Source organism: Alligator sinensis, unplaced genomic scaffold (genome assembly GCF_000455745.1).
Source record: "Alligator sinensis unplaced genomic scaffold, ASM45574v1 scaffold512_1, whole genome shotgun sequence".
NCBI classification, from domain to species: Eukaryota; Metazoa; Chordata; order Crocodylia; family Alligatoridae; genus Alligator; species Alligator sinensis.
The window spans coordinates 37,080-55,446 of NW_005842063.1; the positions used below are offsets into that span (position 1 = coordinate 37,080).

Here is an 18,367-nt window from a genome sequence, read left to right on the forward strand (position 1 = left end):
CCTGCCTATGCAGGGGGTCGGACTCGATGATCTATTGAGGTCCCTTCCGACCCTAGCATCTATGAATCTATGAATTAGGGTGCATACTTAGAAAGATCTCATCTCTGTCTCAAAGAATTGCAAACACTAAACTTAAAACAATTAATATCCAGGTCAGTCTGACCTTCTAGAGGAAGAATTTAGTTTGAATATAGGTACTTTTCTTTAAGCTGCTATATAAAAATTGATTTGTAACAATCAATTATGTGTATGAATTGATGTTGACTTGGGGTCCAACATAACTCCAAGTGAAATCCCTTTCTTTACACTGAATTTAGTGACTGTTGAATCATAGCCTGAAAAGGGCCATATAGCTCTTCCCTCAAATATGTGAATGTGACTTTCCTCAGTCACTAGTTGCTGCATACACACCTTTAAGAGCAGAACTGGACTGGTGATTTTTAACATTAGTGTGTGTGATTCTGGGATGTGTGTGAAGTTTGCTCTTCCACACTGCCAGAGGTTTGTTTGTTCTTTCATGATAGGTTTCGGTGTTCTTTTTAGCTGACATTTTTCTCTGGTCTACTGTGCCTGAGCTCTAGAAGGTTTTTCATACAACCATTCCTGGGCGTGATCCAACTTCTTTTCTTCTGAACTTTAACAATTGGGTTTTAACAAACTGGTTTGTAATTATGATATAATTACTAATTACTAGGCCTGTGCGAAGTGGCTAGTATTCGATTCAGATTCAGCCGATTCAGGGAACAGTGATTCGAGTCAGTGATTCGAATCACTGTCCTCATTCGATTCGGCCGAATCTCCGAATCAGCCAGGCCCTTCTTGCGCCCCTCTCCCAGCCCGGCAATGGCTGCCCCACCTGCCCCAGCTCCCAGCACTTGGGGGGAAAAAAGAGCCCCAACTCAACGGGTGCTGCCAAGTGGGGCGGGGAGGGGGGAATCCTTGCTGCCCCATGCTGCATGGGGGGCTCTGCCACAAGCCCTCCGACGCCCCCCACGCAACGTGGGGCAGCGGGGGGGCAGCAGGGTTTGCCCCCCGCCTAGCAGCACACGGTGAGCAGGTGAGCACCAGGGCTTTTTTTTAAAGTACCGGGAGCTGGGGCAGGCAGGGCAGGCCCCCCATGGTCCCCTCCCCCAGCCCCCCTTCCTGGAGCTGCCTGCTGCAGCCACTGGGGACTGCCCGAATCATCAAAGCTCTCTGAATCTTTTCCGAAGATTCGGAGATCTTTGAATAGATTCAGACCTTTAAAATGGTCCCCTGATTTGGTTTGAATTCAGAGATCTGGCCACTGAATTGGGCCAAATCAAATCACCACCTGAAGCTTCACACAGCCCTACTAATTACCCAAACCTAAAAACCGTTATGTTATCTTAGTGATTAAGTTTCCTGTGTCATAATATTCTACGCTCCATATATTGTGGAAATAGTAGGGAAAACTGAAATCTCTGACCTGTCATTGCCCCAACTACAGTAAAATGCAGCATGTAGCACAGAAGCATTTTTCTTCTTGGACTCCTCTCTACAACATGTCTATCAGTGTCAGAATTGGAAGATGTTATTGGGGATTTTAAGTGTCTCTTACTAGATGTGAATATTAAAAATGGTATAAAGATAGGTTGACTTGTGCTGCCTGTGAATCTGACTGGCTTAAAGGATAAATGCCATTCTTTTTCCCTGCTGCTCTTTTTTCCTGATAGCTGAAAGCAGACTATAATCTGCTAGAACTAGTAATTGTGTGCTCTTGCTTCATTGTCATTGGCTTCCATCTCTTCTGAACTAGAAAAAGATTGCATTGGGCAACAACTAATTAGATTCCATTGTAAATTATCACCTGTGGCCATGGAATAAAATAGATGTAGGTGAGTCATGCAGAACAGACTTTTTATTTAAATATTGAAGGTTTTGGGGGGGGAAGGGTGTTTTAAGTAATTTCCTGTCTTGCCCTGATAAGAGTGAGTGGAAATGGTTTGCTGTAAGTGGAGAGGTGATGTTAACATTCACAACCTCTGGTGAGGCAGTTTCTCAGGATTTAAGGTGCTAGCATTGGGTTATACTTATCTTCTGAAATGAATCATGGGTGAAATTCCCACAAAGCAAGGGAATTACAGAAGGACAATATAATTGTGCTGGCTAGTGTGCTTGGGATATAATAATTTTGAAACTTTTCCTCAAGCCATTCTGGAGACCTTGAGCTTGACTGTTCTGTCTTAAAGTAGTATATAAATCATAAGGAACTGTACTGAAATCAATGGTGTATTGGTTTTATACCAGCATAAAAGAGGTCAGAATCAGTCATTTGGTCTTTAGCCACACTCAAAGTCTTGTTAAGATAATTATAAAATGTCCAGAGTCCACTCTGCCACAAGAGCAGTTTTAATTTCATTTCTGTTGAACTGCTGGTTCTAAAGATAACCTTCAAATGTTAAGTAAGCCTATCTCAATGCAGAGCTATGTTTCCTATTATTCAAGCAGGTTGGAATAGAAGCTGTAAGAAAGGGTGACTGACCTGTTTCATTTCAGTAGCATGTGTGCTCTGAAGCCTAATGATGACAACTGAAGTACTTGTTAATTCTCTTCTTTTAATGGCATAGTCCAACTAATATTTATCCTATCTCTGCCTAGCTGATAAAGCCTCCAGCTTCTTTCTGACATCTTCTACAAGGCAGTTTTGTAGCTAATAGAACTGGCAGTACTAAATAGGGAAATGTAAAACAAATTAATTTAAATGTAAATAACATAGGAGATACTATTGTAACAACAGTTATTTGAAGTGACTGTAGAGGCATTTTCATATCTAACGGAAATAAAAATCATCCCTTTCTTAAAATCACTTCCCACAAGCTACTGCCAATTTCTAGTCATCTGTGCTAGCATTTCAAAGAACTCAGGGTGCCTTGCTATAGGATTTGGAGGAGTACAGCATGGCTTTATTATGCCCCTTCCACAACAGTTGCTGTAACTGAGCTTGGATAAACTGTTTTTAATTATTGTGCAGTGATTCTGATTGCACTTACTATGATGGAAAACCAGCCTAACTCCATTAACTTACTTCATATTCCCACTTAAGTAAGTGGGAAAGTTAAATGTGCTACACCCACTATACCCAGTCCTTGAGACCAATGTAGAGGACTGCACAAGGTGTCAGGCTCATAGATGTTAGGGGGTTGGAAGGGACCTTGCAAGATCATCAGGTCCACCCCCTGCACTAGGCAGGAAAGAGCTGGGGTCAGGTGACCTCGGCAGGTTAACGCAGGTGAGCAGTGAAGGTCAGGCTGTTGTCTCTTTGCAGCTCAGCTCGCTGTATTAGAGAACTGAGGTGTGACTTGCCTTGCTTAATTGTGGCTGGAAATTGATAACTCACATTGTAAGCAGCACCTTTCATGCTTTCCTGAGCAGGTTAGATAGGAAGAAGCACGTACATATTTTTAAGGCAGTTTTGCTGAAAGGGTTTTGTCGGTAGACTGAGCTAATTGAAGGCATACAAAACCAGTTATACTGAGGCTGAGGGGAGTTTTACTACAAATCTGTCCTTTAAAAGGACACGGGCTTTGTTAGAGATCTTTTGTCCTTATTGTTTAACACCCGTTTTAAGAACATGATAGTGAAACTTCCCTCTCAGAATTATTTTATTTAAAATATGCATGTATGACTGACTGTTGGATAATTTGGAGTGTGTGAGGTTTTTTCCCCCCATAAGGAGGGGTGGGGGTTGCTCGATTGGGGACAAACAACTATGGCCTATCACCTCATTGTTGTCCCGAGAGTCTACGCCAGTAAAACTAGTGAAAAACAAACAAAAACCACACTGCATTGTTCTTATGCTCTGCCACTCAGCTATGATGACTTTTTCTCCTACTACTTTGGAAGTCACTCAGATTCCCTCTACTTTACAAGGGAGTTGCTGTGGTCACAGAAGTGGATGAAGAGGATCAGTAAGCCAAATGCCTGTCACTTTACTAAGCACACCTTGAATATGAACCTGAAACAAGTAGGTCACTAACCATTCATAGAACAACAAATACCACCTCTGGTCCCAGATTCTCAATAAATGTAAACTGGTAAGGACTCCAGAAACTGGGCTTCGGTAGTTCCCGGCAGGTAGAACTGGATGTTGTTAGAAATCACTTTGAAGCTCTCTCTTCTACTCAATGCTATGGGAGCATGCCCAGGAGGGTTACTGGAAAGCCTTCTAGAGCCTTCGCTGCTCACCGTCCTTCCCCCCAACCTTCCCCGCAGGGTTTCCCCCAAAGCTGCAGTAGAAGGGGAGGGCTCATTTTCTGAACTAACTTTCCTTAAGTGTTCCTTTTAACTCCGGAGTTGGCAACCTGTGGCCCACAGGCCAGATCTGGCCCAGAGGCAGCATTTGTGGGGGAGGGGGCCTTTGGCTGTGGGCATTCCCCCCACGCAGCTGCAGAGACACATAGTGGTGGCGGCCAGTCCTGGTGTCAGCCCATCTCTGACCCAGGGTGGGTCATTCTGGCCTGTAGCTGGTGAAGGTTGCCCGCTCCTCCTCTTACTGACAGAACTTTTCTGCATTTTAGCCCTTTAATGTCTGGGGTGTTATCCATGGAGACTGCTTGGTATTTGGACCCAGGTGGTGACCTAAAACCTTGGGGGAAGCCCTGCATTATTTTTTTTCACTTACATTTTAACATGTAAATAAATGATGAGAAATAACTGCATTTATTTCAGCCAGAAGAGCATCTTATATCAGACCTGCACTGAGTTTGAATCCTATCTAAGCATCCTAGAAGTATTGTTAGTGGGATTGTTTTTTATTTTAATAGCTTTCTAACCTCTTCCCTTGTATCATTTGAACTCGGTCATCTTACTTTTCAGTCTATGCCAAGAGGCAAATTTGCTGTCTGTTCAGTTGCCCCAGCAGGCAGCTGATTTTACAGCCACATTAAAACCCGTTATTGTTAAAACAAGCCACCCCTGCAAGAAACCTACTTGCACAGCACTGTCTGTACTACGCACAAAGAACCCCTGCTCCCCTTTTCCAACAATTTCTTGGCCCCAGTGAAAATTAGTTGGATAGAAAAATAAGGCATTTTTCTTCAGATTCAGCAGGGTTTCCTTAAGCATTTGCAATATAGTTTTGTTGACCTAGCAATTAAAAAAAAATCAAGATAGAAAGCCAAGAGAAAAGGATACTTGAGATGGAAATTTGCAAGAGAAGGCTTTTGCTGTAGAAGGTTAGATGCGGAGCTGTCTATCTCTTGCAATCCAGATGACTTAAGTCTAGCCTTCTTGTTCTTTCTTGGGACAATTCTGTTGTAAGGAGCTCATTGACTCAGCCCAAGCTGGAAATTCTCCAAGAACCAGCAGCATTATCACATTCCTTGTATTAGCTTGTTTAATTCCTAACCACAAGAGTATATCCTGCCTTTGTGGTCTCTGCAGAGAACCCCTTTTGACATCAACTGGAGAGGCATGCAGACATCCAAAGGCAGAATGTGGCTCATATACCATAAGATGTTGATCCAGCTTCTGTTGAAAAGGTTCTCACTGGCTTCAGTGTGAGCTGGAACAGCACCTCTAAAAGTGGGGAGCTTACACTGCCTCACTGAAAGCTGGATGTTGTGAGCATGACTCTTTTTTCACACTGATGAAAATCTGGAGTAACTGTACTGAAATCAGCAGTGTCATGTTGATGTAGGAGAGAACTGAGCCCACTAGATGTCGGAATGGAATATTTTTAACAGTTGCCTTCCCCAAGTAATTATGGTTGATGTAAATGTACTCAGGCTATTGTGAAAGACACTACTCAAAAAAGGAACCAACTTGCCTTACTGGAGGCCAGTGGATAATTCCTTTTTTACAACAGAAAGGTAACAATTTGCCAATTTCGTACTTCGATTCTTCTAAAAATCCGTGAAGTGCCCTCCATCCATGTTCTGCCTAATGCTGATGCCATCAGCTAGCCATTATGATGCCAAAAGCACCTTTGGACATGAAGATTCTAATCCTTTCATTGCTGCCTTATTTTTCTCTGTCTTCACTGATTGTTTAAAAATCCAAGATTTCTGCTGGGGAGAATTTCTGTCTGCAGCAACTCGGAGGTGGTCAGTAACACCCCAATTAATATTCAGTCATGGGTTTTCGTTAATTCTGCCGTGCTCTTCAGAAGAACTAATTTTTAACTTTCAGGGGTGGCAGGTTGATATTTAACTTGAAAGAAAGTCACAGGAAAAGGAATAAAATACTGCTTCCAAACTGTACTTCTCTGGGCTATTATCCATTAGCCTGTATTCAGGCAATCCCAGTTAATGGATCAGATTCTGGTATCTGTTACTCTGGCAAATTCAGAGTAAAAAGTAAGACCATTGAAGTTAGCTTGTACCTTCACCAGTGAAATCAGAATCTGACCCACTGGGAGTTTTACATAAGGATAGTAGGATTTAGCTGTTTAAACCACATCATCTTATTTCAAGATGTGCCAGAAAATACTTAAAGGAATTAATAGCATTTAGGCCTGATTCTTAAAATGGTGAAACTCCTGTTCGCTTTGGTGTGGTGGAGTTATTCCTGCATAAACCAGAAGCAATGCCACTGAAGTCAGAGGCAGTTGGCCTTCTATGCACCTGATAGATGATGAAAATTGGGCCTTTGACTTGAGTGGACCAGGACGGGGCCCCTAAAGTCAGTGACAAAATTATATTGAAATCAGTGGGAGCAGGGAAGGGATGGACGAGGACAAATATCTAAAATTTACACCGTGGAGTACATAGCTTATTGCTGTGTAGAGATCTCCATTACCATTGATGGGCATAGTGTATGTCTTCAAAGAATTTGTTATATGTCTAGTAAATGTAATGGCTTGCTTTGTTGGAAAATGACCAACAAGAATATACATCCAAATACCCTGGGCTTTACCTGTTGAAGCTAATCACTTTTAATGTGACTGAAAACCTTCAAGTTGATTGCTGTTGCTGAGAGAATGAAATCATGCTGCTGTGTTTTTTTTCTTATCATCACTTTAATTTCTTTACAAATGTGGGCTGAGGGAGGGTCAGTGCTGACAATTCAAAGGTTGTATTTTCTCTAATAAGGCTGTCCCAGGGAGGCTGGATTTTCATTGATGTCACAGTTCAGGCTTATAATAGGTTTAGACTTCTTTTTTTAAAGGCTTGACTTATTAGCCACTCTCCAAATACAGGCTTACACAAATTATTAACCTGTGTTACAACTGTGCATTCATCCTCCTTTTTATAATGTCCTCAATGCCATACTTGTAGCTTAATATATTTCTCCTTTCAAATCTTGTAAAAGTGAATTCACAGGAGTTAGACTCCCCACAGCACAAAGAGCCCAAGCAAGCCCCTTATTAAGGATTTAGTGGTGTGTGGGGCTGATACAGGTCCCTGCTAGATCAGAGTGAAAGCTAACTAGGAGTAGGCTGCATTTTTTATGATATACTCACACAAAACTTCAGTTGAAATCATTTGGGGTTGAGGGCCAGCTCTTGTAGGTCTTACTTGAGTTGAGTGAAGGAGCAGCTCATTTTTTCTTATAAAAAAGACTGACACTATAGGTTTGATTTATACCCACTTTGTAAAGGTGTGAAGGACTGCAGAGGCATGGTTCTTATCTCATTTGTGCTGGTGTAATGCCATTACCTTCAGTGGTGTTGCTCCTGATATTCACCAGAATGAGTTAAATGAAAATTGGGGTCTTATGTATATACCATGCTAAAATGGTAGTGTAAATGTAGAACTTCATATAAAAATAGTTTTCATATTTAAAACTAGACCCAGTAACAGTGTTAATAAGGGGGAAGCCTTCTGCCTGGCAGATGAAGTTCAGAGGTTCTCTTTCTTCTGAAGAAGCTCATGATGTGGGAGAACAGCTGTTATCTTAATCTGTTCTTAAAAAAATCCAGCAGAGATCTTGGATATTTTTTAATTTGTACGCGTTGCTGTATTGGCATCTAGCAAAAGAAACTTGCAAGACTCACCCTGGGAATTTACTAGTATGAGCTAGTTCTGTCCCTGCCTGGGGATGGAACACTTTCATTATTTGCGATAAGTTTTGCCCTACCTCTCAACTGTGACAGAAAATCAGGGATAAGGGAAAATTCAGTTTGCTTCTGAGGTCGAGTAGGTTGTTCTTTAAAATGTATTTCCAAGTGTGCAGTTTAATGTGGGGAGCAAAGGTGAGAAGATGAAGCTAATGGGGACACACAGAGCAATAACATTTAAGAGCAGTACTAAGGTTTTTGAATCCTAATCTTTCTGACACTTTGCTCTTGTTGCATTTGGCTGCCTATTAGTAGCTGAGTTCTAATAAAAGATACACAAAATTGATTGAGCTGTAATTACCTATCAAGGAAGAGTTGTGAGTTCAGCACACAACGTGCTACTTAGGGATTCAAAACCAGAGAAAATAGTACAATGGAAATATATATTAGGGGTAGTCTGTCTTGAGTGTAAACACCGCAGATATGTTCCATTTGAGAGGTATCGTATGAACTGTAAATGTCCACTTGCTGCACCAAACCATGGCACTGTTAACTGGTGTTTTGGGAGTGAATGAAGGGAGCTCTTCACTTAAAACATTAGTTTAGCACATAAAGCATGCATTCTATTATGTCTACCTTGCAGTTGCATGTCCAGCAAATGTCGTTAATAGCATCTGGCTGAGTCAGTACTTAAATAGGGTCTGGAAAGAATCACCCAAGTTGTTCTGCAGAATTTACAGGGTGGGAACAAGCACTGTGTCTTTAAGGGACAGAATCCCGCTGTCTAAAATGGGAAACAAAAGATGTTTTCTACAACATGACTCCATTCCAAGGGCAGTGCAGAGGAGTAACAAGTTCCCTTTCAGTTAAAGGGAAACATTCCCAAAGAAGAGTTACATGCTGGAGGACTTAGAATGCAGGTGAACTTTACAGAAAGCAAAGCAAATGGGTACAAAATGGAATGTGTAACATGGGGAAATGCTCCTCAGGCTGGAGTGAATAGATCTTGGAATCTGGGTGAGTATCCCTGTACAGGGGGACAGTTTGCAAGGATGTATTCAGCTCAAGTCCTACATATTTTTCTATTTTCAGGACTCAAATGAGATGTTAAGTGATACAATGAGCTTTCTGCACTGGGCTGAAAACCTGGAACCCCCATGTTTTCAAAGACGTGCACAAGGATTGCAGAATCTGTCACAAGAACACCTGTAACAGAAAACCAAATTTTACATGGTGTAGACTTCCCCTTAGTATAAACCTGGTGAAGTCAGTGGTGTTCCACAGAGACTAATTTTGCTCTATGGCATAAAGTGAATGACTGAACAAAATGGTCGGAGCTGGCTTCTCACCATTTGTTGGTGGTTTTTATTTTGTCACTCATTTATAATAAGAATATTGGGATTTTTTTCACCCTCTCTCTCCCTTCTGTTCATGTGTCTATTGAAGTGAGAAGTTAAGTACAATTATGTTTCATTTTAAAATGTGTCTTCACTGATGTTTCCAGTCTACCATTAGAGCAGGGGTGGGCAAAATGCGGCCCGGGGGCCGGATGTGGCCCGCCAGGCCATTCTATCTGGCCTGCGGGGCCCCTAAAAAATTTAGAAAATTAATATTTATCTGCCCCTGGCTGCCTACCATGTAGCCCTCGATGGCTTGCCAAAACTCAGTAAGTTGCCCTCTGCCCAAAATAATTGCCCACCCCCTGCATTAGAGAATTTAAACTCTTCCTTGGATTGCATCCATGTAATTCAGTTGAATTCAGTTGCTTTGGAGGAGTGTAACTCATGGTCTATAGAGTCTGAAAACTAGAAATTCTGTAATTGGCCTTATGCTTTCATATGTAACGGACCAGCATCGCCAGCATACTCTATAGCTTTGTACGGCTGAAGTGATACAAAGCAAGCACAGACTTAATTTAAACAGATGGGCCAGAGGGGTTTATAGCAACTTTCTAGCACTGGAGTGGTGCATAGTGGCTAAGGTATAGCAATGGTTTTGATACCAATTCAACAAGTTTAATTCATGTGGAAACCACTTGATTTTTTTTTTATTGTATGGTATGTCCCCTTCTTTTCACTGTTTTTGTGACCGTTGTGTTCTTTTACTTTAAGCTATGTGCAAAAATTGCTTAGATTGCAAAAAAGCCCAGAGTCCAGATGTTAATTTTTTACAGTTATGAAACTGTCTCTCAGACTTAATTTTTTTAACCAGGTAACTCATGTAGCTGGATGCTACTGACTGTTCTCCGTCATCTCTGCTGAGCACAGCCTTTGCAAAGGGAACATTCCTGTACCTTTTGTCTTGAGAGCCTTGCTACCAGAAGTAATGCTGCTATTTAACAAGCAGGCATCACAATTCACTGTGATTCATGATCACTAATTTTACATTCAGTATGCAGTTACTTAATTAAGCATTTCAAATGTTCACCAATATAAATCATCCATTCCCAAAATGCAACCTTTCTTGCTATGCTTTTTGTTAAATAAACTGCAGGGTGACTTGTGATATGGGATAACCAGATTTTCAGTCTTCCTTAAGCATGTTTTATCTGCTCAAGTATTCATTTTAAGTGACTCGCTCCCTCTGTTCTCTGAATGCCTAGAATGGACATAGTTTTACAATTTAAGTGGGGTATTCTTGATGGTTATTTTCAAAACTAAACTGTTGTTTTTTGTGCAAAAAGGAAACTAAAAATAAGTGCAACCACAAGTGGTATTTCCTAACATGGAACCAACGGATCCATCTTGATAATTCTGGTTTTCACTGGAGCAAGTGCAAGTGAAACTCCAATCAAGATGGGTTTTAACAAAATGCTGGCTTTTACTGTATTGGCCCAGTATGAGCCCTGGGAGGGCTTGGAGGGTGGTAAACCCAGGTAAACCAACCTGACTGGTTTCACATTGATGGTTTTGGCTTTTGTTTTGCTCTGACATGCTGTTTTCTTTCAGATGAAGAATCTCATGAACTTGCCTGGCTTTGGAAACACGTCAAGGGCAGGGTGCAAAACACACTAGTAGGACATGACCCTTAACACTTTTTCTAAAGAGTAGCCCTATAGGTATATAAGATAAATAGAGTTTAACAAGTGGGGTTGGCTTTTATTGTAAGTTTGGGGTGGCAGGGGGGGAGTTCAAAGTAAAATAGGGTTTGTATTGTTTGTTTTAGTGGTTGGATATGGGGATGTGGGAGTAAGCTAGAAACATCTTTCAGAAGATTTTTCTAAAGCTTTAAAATATATGCATATTCTATTGTGTAATTGTGGCATGTGGTTGTGGAAGGGGATGAATGGAAGCTAGTGGGGAAATTAGGCTGAATATTTGACGAGTGAATTGCTTTCATTTGATGTTGTCTCTGGCTGCATGTGTTGTGGAACCTGATTCATTTCCCTCCTGCCAGTCTTAGTTTAACTTGCTTATTATAAACTCCCATCACCTTGGGCCACCACAAGGCCTGTGTGCCACTTAAGCCTGATTGTTGAAGGGTTAGCTGATACACAGACTAGGACTAACCCTTTGTACAAGAATGAATGTCACCTTTTGTGAATAAAATAAATCTGTAAAAGTAGCAGTTTTTGCAGGCTACAGCCTGATATCACATGGTCATTGATGCAGTCTTTCCTCCTCTCTGTAATGTCCTATTCAGGGGAGAGGGACTAAAAATGGAAAAAGACAAAGGTTAACCCTAAAAATCTGTTCCATGCACATAAGAATGCAAGGGCTGCAGATGCCTGACTCATATTAAGATGGACTCGGCTGAGAAATCTCAATGCCTAGTAATCAGGTGTAAAACTAGAAGGCTTGAAGTGCGTGAAAATACTCCAGGCAGCATGCATGCTTTTCAGAAAGCACCTGGAAACTAATCTCATTTTAAATATCTTTCTGTGGGGCAGAGAGGATACAGCTTGACTGGCATTTCAGCATTCACAGCTGTCAAAGGAAGCACCAGTATCAGTGCTGGCCAGTTTAATGGCAGATGAAAGGGAAAAACAAACAAACCTAGAACTGCTATGTGCCTTCCCAAAGGAAAACAGTCGGTTATTCTCCTGTGACAGGAAGATCGCCCCTTCCTCAACTCTAGAGCAGACTCAAAAGTAAACTATTCTGAAGGAAGGATTTAAATATAAAATGTTCCCTACCCCCATTCCACTGGTTTTGCATCTACTCTTAAAGCCAAACCGACTGAATATTGTTGTTGTTCACTGGCATTTTGTTGTCTTTACTTGCACGTAAGGAGGAAAATTGTAAGAGGCCAAGAAGCTTCCATCCCCTTCTAACAGCAGATCTGTGTCCCCAGACAGACTGCAAAAGAATCCCCATTAAAGTCAGTTCTATGTTTAACACAATAGAAGCACTCATGTCCCTCAGCTTGACCCATAAGGCATTTATTTCCATATTCTTTGGTAATTTAAGTATAGACTCCACACTTTACATTAGGCCTTTCCCTTTCTTCAAGGATCCATGCTTAAATAATTTCCAGTGGGAGAGGCAGAGGTAAGGTTCTCCTGTCTTTAACTGTCTCTCCCTGGGTTCCAGGTGTATTTCAGTACACAAAGAAGCTGTTCCTGAGTGAGCAAACAGGACGGGCTCAGGCTCTGGAGTTTGTCCGCAAGAATGCTGCCAATGCCATCTCTATGGCTAACCTGATCATGGGACTGTCTTCCATCCTCTGCAACCTAAATGGGTATGTACTGTATTTGGGGGCCTGTTCTGACGTCACACCACTCTGTTAAGGGCTGCATAATGAGCAGGAGTGAAAGGAGGCACACAATTTCTGCCAGATATTGTCAATGCTGAAACTTCCATTCACTTCACTGGGGGAATAGCCAGTCCAATTAAGGCCACAGCTGAATTAGGAAAATATCTTGTTATCTTACTTTAAACATGCTAACTAACACTTAAGCCCTTAGTAGAGGCAGAGATGGAGTGTTTTAAAAGCAGGTTATGATTAACCCTGAACTCTAAGGCAGTAGTGTTCAATCTCTAGTCTACAGGCTGAATCCAGCCCACAGGGATGTGTTGCAGCCCATGCATCTCCCTACAGGTCTGGAAATTGGTGATGGGGGAGTGGTGGCAGTATTAATTACAGCAGCTCTGGAAGCTATGCCAGTTAATGCTGCCACTGCTTCCCTGTCACCATATTTCCTGACCTGCAGGGAGCCCTAAGAGCTGGGTGACATGGCCCGGCACCTGAGGTTGCTCTGTTGCTGTATCCAGCAGGAGGGGTTGGGCTGCCCATACCCACAGGCTAATCGCACACACTGACCCATGATGGATCCAGCCCCCAGTTAGCCCAGTGCCACTCACCAGGCCCAGAAGGTTGAGCGCCACTAACTGCAAGCAGCTGAAACAGATTACTTCTGATGCTTCCCCTGGGCCCTTTAATGGAATTATTTGAGAATTTAAATTGGGACATGATTCTGTACTGCATTATCAGTGAGCTGCTGGGGCATCTTTTTCAGGTGATCTATACAACACATGGGACTAAAGGTAGATAGGAAGGAAAAGAGGCCTGAAGAGGTTAAAAAAAAATCTAAATTTCCAGGTGGTCATCTTAACAGTTAGAAGTATATTTAAGGTTTTATCCTTTCTTGTTAGTGAGAGATTTCTCTGCTTATCAAAGTAGCTGCATAGCCACTGTAGTCCTTTTATTACCCTTTAATGATACCCAGATGCAGGCTCTGCTGCAAGAGTCTAGAACAGCCACAGCCAAATTGAAGGAGACAAACAGAAGAGTGAATAAATAGCTGTGGATGGGCCGATGTTGCACCTATGCCTAGACACCTTTTAATTTTGTCCTATGCTCCTTATTTTAATTTCTGTCTCCCCACAAGGCTTTCTTACACATTCAACTGGTTTGGTCAAGACCATGTTGTCCCAGACAAGGTCTTGATTTTTTCCCACTATTTCTTCCTCCTCTCCTCTATGATTCTCTTTTGGTAAATTCATGCTGCATTTACAGGAGTCACTGCAGTGTACTGTAGAACTGGTTCAAAATTAATTAGCTTGGGTACTTGGGTAAATTAGACACAGGGGCACAGCTTCTCACAGACTAGACTGCTACCAGTATTTAAGTTAGCTCACTCTAGACCAGCTGTAGCTACAGTGCAAATAAATCACTACTGATGCTGCCCTCCCTCTAATTCTCTATTGAAGGTGCTGTTTTTTGAGCAGTAAGCATTGAAACAGACTCCTTTAGAGGGTGTGAAATGTTTGTCATTGGAAGATGTTTAAGTGCAGATCAGACAGATACTTGGCTGGGATAGTTTAGACAGGGATGATCCTGCCTTGAGTAGTGTTTTTACTGCATGGCCTCCTGAGGTCCCTTTCACCTCTCTATTCCTGAATCTTCTGGCTGGTTCAAAGCCAAACATGTCTCCTTCCTTTAGGGCTGAACAAGGAGTTGTGTCTAAGGAGTAACACTTGCCTGCCCAAATTTCACAGTGCAAAATTTACTCCTCCTCCTCCTCAAGTTTCCCCAACAGCTTTCAGGGGCCTTGAAGACCATGTGTGCAAGAGTCTTGAGGAGCTATTTGCTGTGAGGTGGGAAAGGCTCAATACAAGACTTTGGGAAACTTCAGGCTATTATGTTGATGCAGAGCCATGCACACATAGCTTTGCAGGCAGTTGCACAGCCATGCTGTAAAAGTTACTGCTGTGGTTCCCTTTTATAAATGCAGGAACCTGTCAAAGCCACAGAAACGCTAATGCTCTTCACTCTCTTTTCCCCTCTAGGCTATACTACTGTGCTTGCTGGCTGCTCTTGATTGGATTCCTACTGGACCTAGCTGATGGAGCAGTTGCTAGGCAACTGAATGCTTGTTCAGCCCTGGGTGAGTTCCACCTTGCTGCCCTTCAGCAGTTTAAACACAGCCCCGGTTCTTGAGCCTTGCGCCCTGCAGACTGCAGTCTGCTTAGCGACTAGACTAGAAGTAAAAGCAAATTTATCCCTTGGGAAAGGGATGAACAGCAGCTTGGGAATGAAATCATCTCTGCAATCGTAAATCCATCTACACCATTTACTTGAGCCAGCTAGGAGGGTTTTCAAAGGCAGAGGTGACTATGGGCACGTTTACACGAGACTCTAAAGCACCGTAAACTAATTCTACTGTGCATTAGCACATCTGTGCTAATGTGCACTAGAATTAGTCTACTGTGCATTAGCATCACACATAAAAGACATACTGTATGTCGGCACTACTGCACAGTAGCACTGATTACAGCACATTAAGTTAGTACCTGCAATAACATAATGTACCATAATTACGGCGCATTAATGCACGTGTAGACATGCCCTATGCTAGCTAATTATTACATGTATTGTGCCTCCTATTGCTTCAGATATTCTTACTTGCTGATGGATTTGCTGTTGGTAAATATTGGGGGCTTTGATAAATATAGATCAGTTTTTTTCCAGGATAACCTCAAAGCAATCTGAAAATTTCAACTTTTTGACAGTGTCTTTCTAAATAAAAAGTTTTTAGCAAGTAGAAATTGGCACCTCAATCTGATCTATTTTTTTAATTCATGCACTCTGTTTTTATTGTTTTCTTATGTGCTTCTGTTCAGCAGCAATAAATAAATATGCTTTTCCTCAGTAATTCATGGTAAGTTGTGTTACTGCAAATGTTGAGGCCATTTTTAAGCACTAAGGATGGAATTTTATTTCCTTTTGTATGTCTCAATAGCATTTTTTTTTTGGCTGTCTAGCTGGCCCTTTTTGGCTCTGGCTTCATATTGTGCATGTGTAAGCTTGTGCCCATAGCCTGAGCATGTGCACTATGGCTACATACTAGCAGGACCCATATGCAGCTTTGTGCATGTGTACCTCAGGATAAGGCCCAGAAAAATGACAGGGGAATGAGGAGGGGCCTCCCAGGTTTAAACCCCAATAGCTGAGTAACCAGGGCACTTGTCTAAGAAGCCCATAAACCCAAGTTCTAGCCCCCCTCCAGAGCTGACTTGAACTTTTATCATTCCCAGCACAGTGCTGCAACCCTCACACTACAGACTAGACATTATTCAAGCACCCCAAAGTACTCCTTTTGAAGCTGAGCCACTGCCACCGTCACTTAGTCATTGGATAGAGGAGAGGGTGGTTCTCCCACCAGTGCAAGCAAGGCCTCGAGCTAGAACTCAAGGCCTCTTCCTTCCTTCCAGGCCATGATCCATCTCACTTCCTCCTGGTTCCACATAGCTCACTCTCGGCCATCTTCCCTGCAATGGCCTGCTGTAGGCCAAAACCTGAGAATAAATTTGACCACCTCAGTTCATAGGCTGTTCTAATGGCTAGTCACCCTTTCTTTTATTAAGAAATTGCTGTATATCCATTTTGACTAGCTTCTGCTGGCCACTGTGCAGCCTTAGTTTATCAGCAGCACCCTAAGAATGCAGCCTAGTGTCCAGGGTGGTTGCCCCACACAGGGGCAGTGGCAATTGGGGGCCACTGCCATCACAATTGCACACCTGTGACAAAAGCCACTCTTTTCATCCCCTACCTTTATTGGCACCCACGTTGGTTGCCTCTATTGCCCCACCCTAATTATGCCACTGGCTGTTAGAAATATCCTTGTATACGTTCTTGGTGAACCTTTTCTTATGAGCCATGTCACAGTGGTGGTGAGGGTTTTTTGCACACATGCTGTTAACTATATGGATGCAGTCCATTAAGAGTCCTAATGACTAGAACAATGCTATTCAACCTCATTAGCCTTAAGGAACCCCTGAGAAAATGCCAGCTCTTAGTTGTTACTTTCTCTTTGACCACAAAAATACCAAAGCAATTTTTCTGTTGAAAAGAACTCAGAAAGACCACAACAGGCCAGAATGGTTTTACTGCTCTGGACTCCTATGTAACATGTCTGGGTTTATCTTTTGAATCACGTTTGCTCACCTAATGGTGCTAACAGTGCGTGGCACCTTGCAGTGCCCCTGAAAGGATCTCAGGGCACTCCCAGAGTGCTGCAGCAACTGGCTGAGAGTTGCAGGACTAGAGCTAGACTTGGCTCTTGTTTCTAGGGTGTAGTGTTGGCCTATGGGCACCACCTGCCTGCTACTGTCACTTGAGGTACTGTGAGCAGGTGGCATGACTGTTGACCAGCTGTATTTCTCACTAACTTGCAGGTGCCAAATTGGATGACTTTGCTGACTTCACCTCTTTTGGGCTGGCTACTGCTCTGCTGCTGCAGGCTCATGGGATCCTGGATGGGTTGCTATCTATTGCCTATGTGCTTGCAGTTTTTGCTCGGTTGTGCTTCTTCTCAAGTGGTAAGTATATGGTCTACCATTATCCTTCTCAAGAAGAGGCTGTAATAGCATTGCATATGTAGGGCTCAATATAGCTGCAGGTGAGGGGGGAAAAATACACTTTTGTAGGGATCCTTTTCATGTCCCGGGGCCTGCCATGTCCATATGCTTCATCACTCCTGACTGGAACATATATCCTGACTGGAGGCAATCTTGTATTGCTGCGCATGATAGCCCTGGTAATGATCCTATTCATGGTTGATCAGGGTTTCTATCCCCACGACAAAGTCCTGGAGTCCCAGCCCTGGAAGAAGGTGGTCTACGCAGGGGGTGAGTTTTAAAAATAAGCTAGTTCAAGTCCTTGGCTCTTATTGTCTATTGCTGATACTACACGGTAGGTTAGTGGTTCTCAACCTTCCTAGCAGAATCCTTTCTGAGACTGAAGGGACGAGATCTGGCAAAGTGTATGTGTAATTCCTTTGGTTCTGTTAAATTGTATCTGACTGACTTCTCTGTACTGCTTTTCTGTTGCAGGAATCCTGATGGTTTTGTTCTCTTCCTATTCAATAGCATCTCTCTACTATCTCATTTGGTCATCATCTTACATCTTCTTCCCAGTCGCCTTGTGGAGCAGCAAAGTTTAATTGCATGCTCAGTATTATGAAGATGACAACAGCTTCATATCCCACCACAACAACCTGCCAAAGGCAACACCTGTGATCTAAATGAAGACTGATTCTGTGTTAACATCCACCAGTTGCCTAATCCTTAGTAAAGCTTTCATCTTCCTTACTTGAAAGTAACAGCTATAGGATGTATTATCACCTTGGCTAACACTTTAAGACTGGATTGATAGGACATAAAAACACAGCCCTTGCAGGTTCCCTTCCTCTTGTAAAGTGCTCATGTAGTGCCTGTTCTCTGGCACATGTAATAACTAACCCTTGAAGTTTAACTCCGGTTACTGGGGAAACTTCACTTAAACTTGCTGTGGTATTTATATAGATATGAGTGTACATATTCATGATCTTAAACCTGTACTTTGGTTTTTAATTTTATGAGAGTCATTTTCAGAATTAGTGTCCTTTAATCATGAATTTAGAAAGTTGTTTGCTGCGCCTGGAGCTGTAGGGCAATAGACCACCTGCCCCCCCCCACCTCCATA

The 18,367-nt window shown here is 42.4% G+C and overlaps 1 protein-coding gene across 4 annotated transcripts in view; it reads left to right on the forward strand.

The window, feature by feature from the left end:
• Positions 1 to 18,269, forward strand: part of TMEM269 (transmembrane protein 269) — a 23,573-nt gene extending 5,304 nt beyond the window's left edge. Inside the window, exons 2-7 of one of the 4 annotated variants that reach the window (XM_025203697.1) lie at positions 10,909 to 11,018; positions 12,493 to 12,640; positions 14,692 to 14,789; positions 17,080 to 17,223; positions 17,332 to 17,532; positions 17,737 to 18,269. In XM_025203697.1, the coding sequence (XP_025059482.1) occupies positions 12,591 to 12,640; positions 14,692 to 14,789; positions 17,080 to 17,223; positions 17,332 to 17,532; positions 17,737 to 17,846 (603 nt within the window). In that variant the 5' untranslated portion in view covers positions 10,909 to 11,018; positions 12,493 to 12,590 and the 3' untranslated portion in view covers positions 17,847 to 18,269. Of the gene's footprint in view, positions 1 to 1,156; positions 11,019 to 12,492; positions 12,641 to 14,691; positions 14,790 to 17,079; positions 17,224 to 17,331; positions 17,533 to 17,736 lie in introns of those variants that run through there. The other 3 variants (XM_014519746.2, XM_025203696.1, XM_006023222.3) reach the window with 3 other exon arrangements.
• Positions 18,270 to 18,367: the final 98 nt, after the last annotated feature.